Here is a 13,567-nt window from a genome sequence, read left to right on the forward strand (position 1 = left end):
ACGGAGTCTCTGACTTCCTAGAGGCATCTAGTCAACCCCTTGCAAGGGGCTTTCCCTGAACAGAAGCAGCAGGAACGGGGCCCACTGTCAGCCCAGGCTGGTCTCGGGCATTGGGCAGTGACTTACGGATCTGTGAGGTGCTTCTGGCAACTGGAGCCCAAATAGGACTAGTTTCAGCTTGGGGTGCCCTGCCTGGGTCACACTGCTGATCCCAGCTAGTCCCAGGCATGTGAGGGAGACTTAGCAATAAAATTTGAGGAGCACCTGGGTGGGCTCATTCGGTTAAGCATCTGCCTTCGGCTCAGGTCATGATCTCACAGTTTGTGGGTTTGACCCCACGTTGGACTTTGTGCTGACAGCTCAGAGCCTAGAGCCTGCTTCTGTGTCTCCCTCTCTCTTTGCCCCTCCCCCACTCATACCGTCTGTCTCTCAAAAATAAACAAAAAAATTAAGGAAAAAAAAAAAAAGAAAATTTGAGGAATTCACTCTCAAACAGGGTAGGTCACCTTTTTTGTGTAGAAAGGGTCAGAGAGTAAATACCCAAAACTATTGGGTAGTTGGTCTCCTCCTTTCTGGTTTCTAGATTTCTTTATATATTAAGGAGATGAGCCCTATTCTGTAGTTGTTGCTATAGTGGTCTCTTTGGGTCAGTCAGGCTAAGTGGTTGATGGTGTTGTTCCAATGTCTGAGATACCTCGTAGTTGTTTGAGTGGCGTTGTCCAGCAGGCGTGTGAAAATACAGGTCCGGAACTCAGGTGAGAGGCCTGGGTTGGAGGAATATATTTGAGAATAATCGGTACAGATGGCATTTGAAACAATGAGATGAGTGCAGTCCTCTAGAAAGGGTAGATAGAAGAGGTCATCAAAACTGAGCTGTAGGGCATTCCAGAATGTAGAGATTGAGGAGGACCAACCAGCAAGACACAGAAGAGGCTTTCGGTGACGTAGGAAAGAAAGAGGCAGAGTTTTTTCTGGGAAGCTAAGTGAGGAAAGCATTTCAAGGAGGAAGGAGACTGTCAAATACTTGTAGGGACTGAATAAGGTAAGAATTCTTGCTGACAACTGATAGCTGGATTTGGCAGCATGGAGACTGTTGGTGACCTTGACAGGTCTACTTTCAGTGTTGGAGACAAAAGCCTGATCTCCAGAGAGTGAAGTAATTAGAGAAATACAGTAGGCTGCTGGGCAGTGGGAGTTAACTCGACGTCTGAGGTTATAAATGTACAGATCTGTCCGAGCCGTCGTGTGTTTTTCACGAACCATATCGAACTGCTCAAGTGCAGGCAAAGCAGAGGCAGAGAGCTGTATTTAACCAGGGCTGCCCCGGGTGTCTGAAGGAGGCAGTTGAGGATGTATGGATTGACGGACCCAGGGATCTAAGCTGAAAAATGAGAAGAGTACTCTATAGTGAAAAGGTGGTAAAGCAATAGTTTGGAGGTCTAGGTACAGTCAGAGCCTAATGTATTATACTCACAAATACAACAAATATACGTACATCACCCTAGTCTCTTCTGGGTGAGTTCCACACAGGCTTGATGTCCATCTAGGTTATCAAGAAGTACAACAAGACTGGGTAATATTTCTTAAATTTTATTCTTATTTGAGTTTACAACAATTCAAAGATGGCAGATGCCCATTATAAATGGGTATACTAGACCATACATACTTTATAAGGCAAGGAAGCCCAGTTACTGAAAGAGTTTGAAAATGTACTTCTTTTGGCTACGTCACTGATAGTCTATGATGCGAAACTCTTGATGTCTCCCAGAGGATACATTATCACAAGTTTCCATTTTATCAGGTTCTAAACTTTATTTTTTTAAGGAAAAAAAAAATAGTGAGCAAGAATAAAAATATGTCTTAAAAAAGATGATTTCTGTATAAATAAAGCGTGTGATAAATTAGTGAAAGGAAGAAGTTTGGAGAGTAGAAGCTTTTATGTTGTATAAAAATAAATACTGTCAATTTACATAATATAAGACTGAAAATAAATTATTTTGTGGGTAAATAAGTCAGCTTATTGGTTGCATACTCATGTAAAGGCTTATAGAAAACCAGTAAAAAGTTTTTTTAAAGGAATCTACATCCATCTTATAAATTAAGTGATCTAATTGGTAACTGATTTTTCCATGTCTTTATTATTATTTTTCCCCTTTGACATGCCTTTTTAGACATTTTGTTGCTGTAACCAAGATCGGATAGCTAAAGAGAAAGGAGACAGAACTCCAATCAGTCATGTTGGTTATTTATTAGCATCTATGGAAAATGGTTAAATCTGGGAAGGGGGTGGCAACTAAATGTTCAATGAAATAAGGCATTGTTCTTTATTCTGAAGTCTTCATTTATTGGTGTTTTCCTTGGTCTTAAGAGCATGAATAATTTAGAGTTGGCTATCCTTAGCATTACGATCTAGTAAATGGAGGTTTCCCTGTCTGAAACCTGAAAGATGTAGCAACACTCTATCCTATTTTAGAAAATCCTGATGCTTCAGTCTATTTCCAGTCAGTTAATTAGTTAGGTACTCTTGGTACACCCAGGGGTCATAGAAAGAGTACTGGCTCAGGGGGCCAGAGACCCAGATTTTAGTCCTGATTCGGGCACCCTGCACCCAGGCAACTTTAGAAGTGTAACTTCTCTGCACTTCAGTTTCTTCTGCTGCAAAACACAGATAAAAGTATCCACCTGACCTATTTCACAGGTACTGTTGTGAGTACTATCTAACATAGTGTATTTGAATGCGCTTCAGAATATGTAATGCACTAAAGATGATGGTAAATGCTTTAAAAGTATGGTTTGCTGAGCACTTTTTCATGTTACAAATCAAAATAGAAATCTACCAGGAAATACAAACGCTTATGAATCATACAGTCCAGATGTAAATAAGTAATTTACAAAAGCTTTACAATAAAATCAAGGAAATTATTTATGGATTTTTCAAATAAAAAAATCTTTGCAGCTAAATATTCATTGACTTAATCATTCTTTCTTTTAAAAGAATGTTCACTGTTTGACATTATAACTCTCCAAAGGAGAAATTCTATAATTAGTTCAGTTCTCTGCCTTGGAAGATTCATTATAAGGCAGAAGAGTGGAATAATTAAAGTTTTAAAATAAGCAAAAATATATAACTCTACACCACAGTCCCCTTAAAGAATTTAATAGGAATACTTACCCCAACGTTTATGAACAATGTACTATTTATATAATATTAACACTAACTCACAATTTAAACCACAATGATCAAAATTAATGTACATTTCCCCCCTTATCAGTTAAATTATTAGATATCTGATGGGCTGGAGAGATTCCACTGAATTTTTTTAATGAACTATATGTGATATAAAAACACTTACCTATTGAATAAAGAGTTGGTAAAGTTTTGGAATATAGATCAGGTTTTAGAAAAATATATAGGAAACATAGCAGTGTATATGATAGAGTTCCCATGTAGAAATAAGCTTGTGCAAAGAGATGATATGTACAGGCATGACCAATAATTGAAGTAACCCACCAACTTCTCTTTTAAAATGGTAAGCCTAAAAGTTCCAATAGACTTCTTTGGAAGAGCAAGTGAATCACTTGCTCATTCTAAGTCTCATAATATCAAGGTTATATTAAATTGTAGGGGTTTTTTTTAATAAGAAAAAAACTATTCATTTTAATATAGGTAATAAATAGTAAATTCTGGGCAGTAGCAAAATTTTTGGACCAAATGACAAAAGCATATCGATAAAATGTGTTTAAGAACTACATAATGCTAGGGCACCTGAGTGGCTCAGTCGGTTAAGCATCTGACTTCGGCTCAGGTCATGATCTCACGGTTCGTGAGTTTGAGCCCCGTATCGGACTCTGGGCTGACAGCTCGGAGCCTGGAGCCTGCTTCGGATTCTGTGTCTCCCTCTGTCTGCCCCTCCGCTGCCTGCACTCTGTCTCTCGCATTATCTCAAAAATAAATAAACATTAAAAAAAAAGAACTACATAATGCTAATATTCCAATAGTACTATGATCTTTGCTATCAACAATCCAAGATTCAGTACTCCATCAAACATTTCTCTGTCTGTCTTCTGTCTCTCCCCCACCCCTCCACACACACAGGATTTCTCACACCATCTCGTCCCTATAAATGCAGCTCGTTTTCTCTTGTTATTGACTATTAAGTTTTCTTAAAAAGATCAAAATTCTTTTAATAAATCAATGATCAAAAATGACCCATTGCTTTCTTTAAAGATCTGTCAAGGTCATTCTGTGTTTAAACAGTAGCCTGTGAAGACTTTACAGAGCTGAAATTAGCATTGGCACAGGGAAAAGTGAGTTTATCTTATGCTCAGCAGAACATATTTAGGTCAGGTTGGGAGCTAGTAATTGATCATTTATTCTCGGCTAGCAGAGAGGTGGGCATAGTTAAAACTATTAAAGGCTGGGTTGGGTCTCTTTCATTTTGTAGTAGGATTTGCAGTCCAACACATCTGTAAGACAAGAAAGGCTAAAGTAGAGCTCTGTTTCCTTGAACCTGGCATTGTAAGTTAAACAATAACACATATTTCCGCTACATCAGCGGTTTTTAACTTCTTCATTGTAAACATCCTATATTCTTTCCTATTTTGTTAATTTCAGAGCTTGAGCTTGTGTCTACATCTATGTCAAATTATCATTTATTCTATGAAAAGCAGCACAAATACTGTTGATTCTGGTTTTAACACAAATTCCTTAAAAAAATGTTAAGGCCATTTAATTGAATCAGGGCCAACTGAAGATTACCCTGGTAGAAGTCAAACTACTGATTTAAGATTTTTGAAAAAGAGTCATAAGTGGTTGTCTTGTGTTTTCCTCCGTGGAACTTGAGAACAGTTTGAGGACTTATTAGTCTCCAACGTCTCCATCTCGATCGCCAATAAGCCAAAGAAAATGAAAACTTAAGGCTAACAAAGCTGTTCCAAGCAGATCACCCAATGCCGTCAGATAGGGGATGGAGAAACTATCCGGGTCCTTTCCTTTCCTCCAGAAGTGATGGACCATCCAGTCAGCAATCCACAGCAAGGTAAACACCTAGAAAACACCAGAGATTACTTCTATTGCCTGGATATTCGTACCCCAGTAGACAAAACGCCCACTGGGCCATAATCCTACACCACTGCTTTCTGAAAGGAAGAGCATGCGTCAAGTCAAGAACCATGCTTGAAGAGAAGAAATCTTTAACTGACAAGAACACCTTTTCACAAGAAAAAATAGCGTGTGTATCTGTTATTAATAACATTTTTCTTCCACTTTTCATATACCTTCTCATTTTCTTCAAGCTTCCCCAAATCCCAATAATCCTTATATTGAATAGTATTATACAGTTGCCAAATCACTGTAATGTTTCAACTTCTTTCTATATGGTAAACCTGAGAAGAACATATAAAGAAGGAAATAAAAACTAAAATAAGGAATAACATTTCTCCTATTGAAGGTATATCAAATGAAATAAAGATGGGGAACTGACCACGCACTCACTAATTATAAGGCCATGGGTGGCTTCTCAAGGGAAATTTCAGTCAATGGTAAGGACAGTAACTAGAAGGGAGGTGTAGTGAGGAATGACTCCTCTACATGGATGTATTATAGATCTAGACATAGAGTCAAAATATATTAAAGGGTTATTCAAATGCGAAGGTGATATATGTAAGCGCTTTCTAGGATATCAGGAATATGAAGACGTTTGTAATGCTTTGAATTTTGGGACCAGATATTTTTCTCTTCGAATATTTAGAGTAGAAGGATTGTCTAATTTTCAAATTCCTTTAGTAAGAAGGGATTTGGGACTAGAGAGGTCAGTGTTCCCTGGTTGTGGACAACTCGTCAAGTAGAGTTTAGTGGCTACGAGCACTTCTCTGTCACCTACTAGCCAAATGAAGGCAAGTCGCTTAACCTCTCTATTTCTCGCAAGTGAACGTTAGAGATAATAATGGCACCTACCTTCACGAGAACTCTGTGAGGATTAAATAGACTGAATAGTTCGGTCCTTGGCACACAATAAGCTTTCATCAGATGTGTGCTACTAGTAGATTTTAATGGTGTCACTGCTAGGACCATTTGTGGCCATCTCATTCCTATTTCTATGTGCAGGAGGAGGCGCATCCTAGGCCCAGAGTCTACGCCAAGGGTCTGTTACCTTTCACTGACATGTAGATATGGAGGCTCACTTTGGGCGAGCTGCCTTGGGTTCTACACTTGTGTGTGCTGAGGTTTAGCTCTGACACCTTCAGAGGAGACTGGCTCGTCTACACAGAGAGACAGATGTGTACCCATTCCAAAGGAGTGAACTTTAAATATCTTTGGACATCTGTCAGAGAGGGAGGCTGTGTTTTAGCCCATTTTATTTTGTATGAAGTTATTTGTTCTTTAGTGTTTCCCTGGCAAAGACTGTTTTAGAATCACAGAAAGTTCCATCAGAACAATCTGTTTTGCGTGTGGAGGAAGCATGGAATATTAGAAATAATTCTGGACTTGAAAATGATAAGATGCGGATTTGATTTCCATTTATCAGCTGTATGACTGTGGGCAAGCTTCTTACCATGCTGAGTTTAAATTTTCTCATTTTTAAGAAAAAATTTTTAATGGTTATTCATTTTTTGAAAGAAAGAGACAGAGAGCAAGCGAGGGAGGGGCAGAGAGAGAGGAGACACGGAATCCGAAGCAGGCTCCAGGCTCTGAACTGTCGGGCACAGAGCCCAACATGAGACTTGAACCCATGAACCACAAGATCATGACCTGAGCTGAAGTTGGATGCTTAACCAACTGAGCCACCCAGGTGCCCCAAATTTTCCCATTTGAAGAAAACCCAAAAGGGCCTATTATCTGCCACACTGACTTTGAAGTAAGTAATAAGAGCCTTGATCTGGGGTCATGAAGAGAAAGGTAAGAAAGCACGATCTCAGGGTACATCAATAAAAGCATAATGCACAGAGAGAGAAAGAGTCATCCACTGGACCCTGAATGGGCCAGGCCACATCTGGGCAGTGCATTCTGTTCCGGATGCCATATTTCTATAGAAACTAGGTCACCCAAGTTTGCTAGATTCAGGGTCTAGCAAAGTGAGTAGCTCACAAAGCAGATACTTGGTATCCAACTCAATGCTGGGGAATCAGCGTGAGACAATGTCATACAACAGTCTGTCCCAGGCAGGGAGGGTGGCAGATGTGAATGTAAGAAGGTTATAGTATCAGGAGATGCTAGATTATAATACACAGCTTCAGAGGGTAGTTTTAGGCTAAAGGATAAAAGGTACCAAAAGACAGAACTTTTTTCAAGAAAACAATTGGGGTTGTCTATAAATAGAATAAGTTAGGTAGTAAGCTGTATAATACTGGACTATATGGAAGTTCAATAAAGGAATGTGCTGATGAATGAGTAATGTGTACAAGAGGAAACAACAGTTTTAAAGAGAAAAAGGTAGCTGATTTCCATGAGACTGGCAAGAAATGTAAATAAATAAATCTCTTTTATCATATATGCATCATATTATATATTCATGTAGGAGATATTTAATATATAGTTATATACATAAACTTATTCAATATATAACATCATACATATGTGATATATACACAATTTACTAATTCCTTGTTGCACATCTGCATTGAACAGATTAGATTTGTCTAGAACAGGAGTGGGCAAACTATAGTCCATGGACTAAATTCAACCTGCCAACTGTATTTATAAATAAAATTTTATTGCAACACAACCCCACCCATTTATTTACTTACTTTCTATTTAGTCTATTATTCAATCCTCACAAGATTCTCATGAAATAGGCACTATTATTACCCTTGATGTTCATTTGGAGCAATCAGTTCGGAGAGGTTAAATAACCTGTTTTACAGGTTACACTACAATGACAGAACTATGTAGTTGTGACAGAGACCATATGGTCCACAGAACCCAAGACATTTACTCTCTGGCCTTTTACAGAAAAATGTGTGCTGAACTCTACTCAGGAGACAAATACTTATTCATACAGAAAGAAATAAGATAGCATCCTTACCTCATACACTAAAATAAATTCTAGCTAAGACTCAAGTACAAAAAGCAATAACTGAGAAGTTCTGTAAGAGAATGTCTTGTGACCTTGATGTAGGCAATGATTTCGTAAGTAAAATGCGTAAAAATGCATAAAATATTTTAGTTTATAAACAATTTTAAATTAAAGATTTATAAAAATAAATAAATTAATTAAAGATTTCTGTGGTTCAATAAATACCATAAATAAAGTTAAAAATCACTCTCCAGGCTTGGGGGAGAAAAAAATCTCTGCACTGTTTATAACTGACAAAGAATTAGTATTCAGAATATTTAAAGAGAATATACAGAGAACTCCTACAGTTCATAAGAAAAAGACACAACCCAATAGAATAGAAAAGGAAATCTAAAGTGTTAATAAACATATGAAAAGATGCTCACCCTCACTAATAATACACGAATGCACATTAAACCACATTAAACTCCATTTCATACCCAACTGACTGGCAAAAATCAATTTTTAAGCAACAGTAATAGCAATTTTGTTTTGTGAAACAGCTGTAATGGGTACATGCAATGTTCAAAGAGGTTCATGTGAACGGATTGAATTCTCAAAATACCTCTATTATATGCTATGGACTATTACTATCCCTTTTTGACACAAGAGGATACTAAGGCGTATGTGAAGGGTAGGAAGCCTGCCCGAGATCACACAGCTCACAGGCGGAGACAGGCTCAAACCCATATCATAGTCTAATGCTAAGGCCCAAATTATCACCCGTCAGTGCAGCTCACTGTTTTTGGTCAAAAGAACTCTGCACTGCCAAAGGGAGTATAAATTGGCGCACTGCTTTGGGGACCAACTCGGCAACATGTGTGCATTTCCTCAATTCGGTAATTCCACACGAAAACATGATTTTTCCCCTCCGTTTCTTCTGCAGCATAGGTAAAAGGGTAAAATTGTTCATGGCTGAAGGAGACTGCCCCGGGGGCTTCACTGAGCCCCAGTCCCACGTGGCTACCTCAAGGACTGAGAAGACCAATATCTTGGTGTGTTTGCAAGAGCGCCGCCGGGAAACTCTGACATGCATGCTCGTTGCACCGTTGTCATAAAAGTCCAAAGTTGGAAATAACCTAGAAAGTCTCCAGGCAGAGGGATGACTAAATGAACTCCGAGGTCACATGACTGAACACTGCAGAGAAGCTAAAATGAATGAAAAAGAGCTACGCGACTCGATAGGAGCATGTCTCAAAAGCCTAAGGATTGAATGAAAAGGCAGTAGGAGACTACGTAAAGATTCCAATGAGGCTTATAAATACGACAAAAAATACAATATGTTATTTATAGATTCATTCCATAGCAAGAGTACAGAAACATGCTTGGTAGTGACACATACCAATTTTGCTAACTGCTCGGGAGGGAATCAAATGAGACCGGGTACAGGAGGCACCAGCCCTATACATGATGTATTTTTGATTATTTTGAAGTAGTTGTTTAAATAATTTGTTAAGAGTTGATAAAGCTGGTGCTAAATACAAGATCATCTTATTTCCTATTTCCTATAGTTCCTGTTCATTTGTATTTTATAATTAAAAAAAAAAAAAAAAGTGAGCTGCTGGGGCAGTGGTAACTCACTGACCGGGGCGATCCAAGCTACATCTTAGAATGCCTGCCCAGGGGGATACCTGAGAGAGGAAGTCAAGTGTGCCCTGAAGAGGCCACAAAAGGTTTGGACTTGTTAGTACCAAATGGCTCTGAGGCTAACACCAAAGGGGTCTTTAAGTGTCTGTGTGTGGAGTGAGAAACTGGCTGGTTCTTTGATCATTCTTGCAACTGTCCTCTCCAGCTGGGAAATAAGGGGACGTTTTGTGGAGAAACTGAATGGGAAAGTCTCAGGACACAAAAACGCGAGGAAGTATCAGGCACTGGTTGAGAATGAGGATTAACTGGTAGTTAACAATGGGATCCCTTTAGCCCCTGGTTTTGTTCCAAGAACAGTGGCAGGTGGGAGTATACCCCCCAGAGAGGACATTAGACGTTCACATTTGGAGGGCTCCCAGTTAAGCGCCCCCACCCCTCCATCCTCTGCTGGTAGAGCGCCCAGTCAGCAGCCTTCTCCACTGCCAAGCTACCTAAGTTTGCCGTGCCGCAGTCTCCTCCCCGTAAGATAGAGGAAATGATGCCTATCTCAGCGAGACAATGATGTGAAGATGAAATTGGGCAGAATACTTAGAACAGCGACCGATACATAGAAAGAGCATAACAAACACTGACTATGATTTAAAAAAACAACAGGTCATACATGAAGGAACAAGAACCTGACTTTTCCAATAGCAATACTGGGAGACGAGGAAGCAAACGCCTTCGACATTCTGAGAGAAAGGCATTTCCAAACTAGAATCCTATACCCGGTCAATTTATCTACTAAGTGTGGAGGCTAAACGGAAGCATTTTAAGACATGCATGCGCTCAGGAAGTTTTCTCCCATGTTCTCTTTCTTGGGAACTTTCTTGAAAATCTGTTGATGCAAAATGAGGGGAGAACCAAGAAAGAGAAAGAACAGGGATCAGGAAATAGAAGAGTGAACCGAAAAGAGCAAGGAGGGAAGAAAGCTCTGGGATGGGAGCCATGCAGTGGGCTGGGGAGCCAGAGTCCAGACACAGAAGGAGGATGGAGTGTCTGGAAAGGAGGTCTCTGTGATCAAGGCAAATGGCAAATTATCTGACATAATAGAGTTTGGGGGCAAAAAACTAAGTCTAGGTATGCAACAACTGTGATGGAGCACTTAGGAAAAAATTAAGGATAGGTCTATAGGAAACTATGCCAGTGAAAAAATAGGGCAATTATCTCTGGAAAAAAATCAAAGAGAGGTTAAGAGGAAGAAAATATAAAAGGAAAAGAAAGAAAATATTATACTGCATGACTCGGCTCTGTGATAAATGATATTTACGGTCATAGAATATAAACAATACTATTCGTTAAATAAATTTGAGCCTTCCTATATTAGGAGGATGAAAGTTGGGGAAATAAGGCATTGAGCAAGATGGCTATATCCTCATCTACCATAACTAAAAGTCCATAGAGAATTTCTTAAATTAAGAAAGCAAAATTAGCAATCCAACATAGAAATAACAGAAGTAGTACCTAAAGTTGCTCTGGAGGACTAGTAGGAACTAGTTTTATACACACACACACACACACACACACACACACGCTTAAAAGAACTTTTTAAAGCATAATTGTATATAGAACATATCCTTTTCCAATATGTGACCCATGAATGAATTATGAAATCAATTTAATGTAATGAAATAGAATAAAATAGAATACAACGGGTTAGAGTAGAAAGTATTAGCATGCTACTAAGGACATTTCATAAAACTTTTGTTTCAGCTACAAAATTACATATATTTAAATATAAATAAAATATAGAAATATATATGCATTAGTTTCAGTATAAACATATTTCTTACTGAGTGTTGTGGTCGAAAACATTTGAAAGCTACTGATCTAACATGTACTTTTCACATGTTAGGTTCCAGGGATCTCACATGTGAATCTCTGGAAGGGGAAAACCATGCCATCTTTCTATTTGACCTCTTGGTTTCTAGCAAAACACTTTTACATGATAAGCCTGAAACAAATGGGTGTTGCTGAAGGGGCTCTACCACTGAATGACTGTGTTACTGTCAACGAGTGAATAAAACCCTCAAATGTTAGTTTCCTCATCTTTTCAATGAGATATCCATTAACTATCTCATTGGTACATTGCAGAAATTAACTAATATGTGTTAAGGGTTAAGCAAATGTCTGTACACAGTAAGTACTGATGGGGAGAAAAGAGAGGGTTTCAATACCACTAGAATTCTATAAACACTAGAGTGCAGAGTCTGAAGTTTCAGAGCTCAGTGCCTGGTGGTGCTCTGGTGAGGAAACAGGGCAAGAAATCCCCAAGAGCAGGCAGCAGGTCTGAAGGGTCTGTGTGCCAACGGGGAGAAAGTGGTTCCCCTGCTTGAAGAGCATTTGGTAGAGGCCATTCGGCCTCCCTGCTGGCAAAAGTCTCAGCGGACCCCAGAGAGCAGCCACATTTGCTGGTATTGGGACGAAGATGCTAGAGTGTGGCCAAACCTGGCACTGACTGTGTGTTGCGATTTGCCATAATCTCTGAACCTCTGTCACTGAGTGACCACACAAACGTTTTCTAGGGCAAGCCGGCACTGGGCCGTTGCTCAGCAAGACCCTCCCCGAGAGAGTTGGTGTGGGTCTCAGCCACAGGGGTTTTGAAACACAACCTCATTTGAGATAAAACTCTACAGAGAGGTGCTGCCTGGCAGGTAGACAGCTTGGGCACAGACAGGATAGAGGTGGGTAGCAGACAGAGAGAGCTGAGACAAAGGAGGGGTGGGGTTATTTTTAATCTTATTTTTTATTTTTTTAAATTTACATCCAAATTATTTAGCATATAGTGCAACAATGATTTCAGGAGTAGATTCCTTAAGCCCCTTGCCCATTTAGCCCATCCCTCCTCCCACAACCCCTCCAGTAACCTTCAGTTTCTTTTCCATATTTATGAGTCTCTTTTGTTTTGTCCCCCTCCCTGTTTTTATATTATTTTTGTTTCCCTTCCCTTACGTTCATCTGTTTTGTACCTTAAAGTCCTCATACGAGTGAAGTCATATAATTTTTGTCTTTCTCTGACTGACTAATTTCACTTAGCATAATACCCTCCAGTTCCATCCATGTAGTTGCAAATGGCAAGATTTCATTCTTTTTGATTGCCAAGTAATACTCCAGTGTATATATATACCACATCTTCTTTATTCATTCATCCATCGATGGACATTTGGGACTCTTTCCATACTTTGGCTATTGTTGATAGTGCTGCCATAAACATTGGGGTGCATGTGTCCCTTCGAAACAGCACACCTGTATCCCTTGGATAAATGCCTAGTAGTGTAATTGCTGGGTTGTAGGGTAGTTCTATTTTTAGTTTTTCGAGGCACCAAGGAGGGGTGTTTGATTATGGGTTGGTGAGTGCTCAAAGTTCCTGCACCAGAGACTAGGGAGCTGGGTGAAACCATTTCCACCTCCCCTGCACACTTGCATGCACATGGATCCACCCCAGGAAGCTAAGCAGCCCCATCTAGTGGAGAATGGAGCCATTACACCAAACCCCACCCAACTGTGCCCTCCAAGGACATCCCCCAGAAGACCAGCACAAGTCACTCCACCTGCTTAGTGTACGGACTATAGAGTGCTTCATAGTTTCAGTTCTAGGAGAAACTGGATGTAAATTCATTTGGGTTTCATTCTGTTTGGTGGGTCATTTGTTTTCTTTGCTTGTTTTTGCTTACATTGCTTTCTTTTTTCTTTCTTTTCTTTCTCTTTCTTGGATACAGAAAGAGAAAAAAATTATTTTATGTTTTTAAATTTTTAAATCTATTATTACATATTTTTTTAATTTTTAAATTTTTTCTTACCTTTTTCCCCTTTTTTTTTTCTATATTCTACCGTTTCTTTCAACAAGGAGACAAAAACACACCTGGGATCTAGCTTTGTTTATTTGA

The 13,567-nt window shown here is 39.3% G+C and overlaps 1 protein-coding gene across 2 annotated transcripts in view; it reads right to left on the minus strand.

The window, feature by feature from the left end:
• Window positions 1-2,266: 2,266 nt before the first annotated feature.
• The window catches only part of SLC41A2 (solute carrier family 41 member 2), a 119,041-nt gene continuing 107,740 nt past the window's right edge, over window positions 2,267-13,567 (minus strand). For both annotated transcript variants that reach the window (XM_049626223.1, XM_049626222.1), the window contains one exon: window positions 2,267-5,047. In XM_049626223.1, coding sequence (XP_049482180.1) covers window positions 4,862-5,047 — 186 coding nt within the window. In that variant the 3' untranslated portion in view covers window positions 2,267-4,861. The remainder of the gene's footprint in view (window positions 5,048-13,567) is intronic.

This window comes from Panthera uncia, chromosome B4 (genome assembly GCF_023721935.1).
Source record: "Panthera uncia isolate 11264 chromosome B4, Puncia_PCG_1.0, whole genome shotgun sequence".
In the NCBI taxonomy this organism is placed as follows: domain Eukaryota; kingdom Metazoa; phylum Chordata; class Mammalia; order Carnivora; family Felidae; genus Panthera; species Panthera uncia.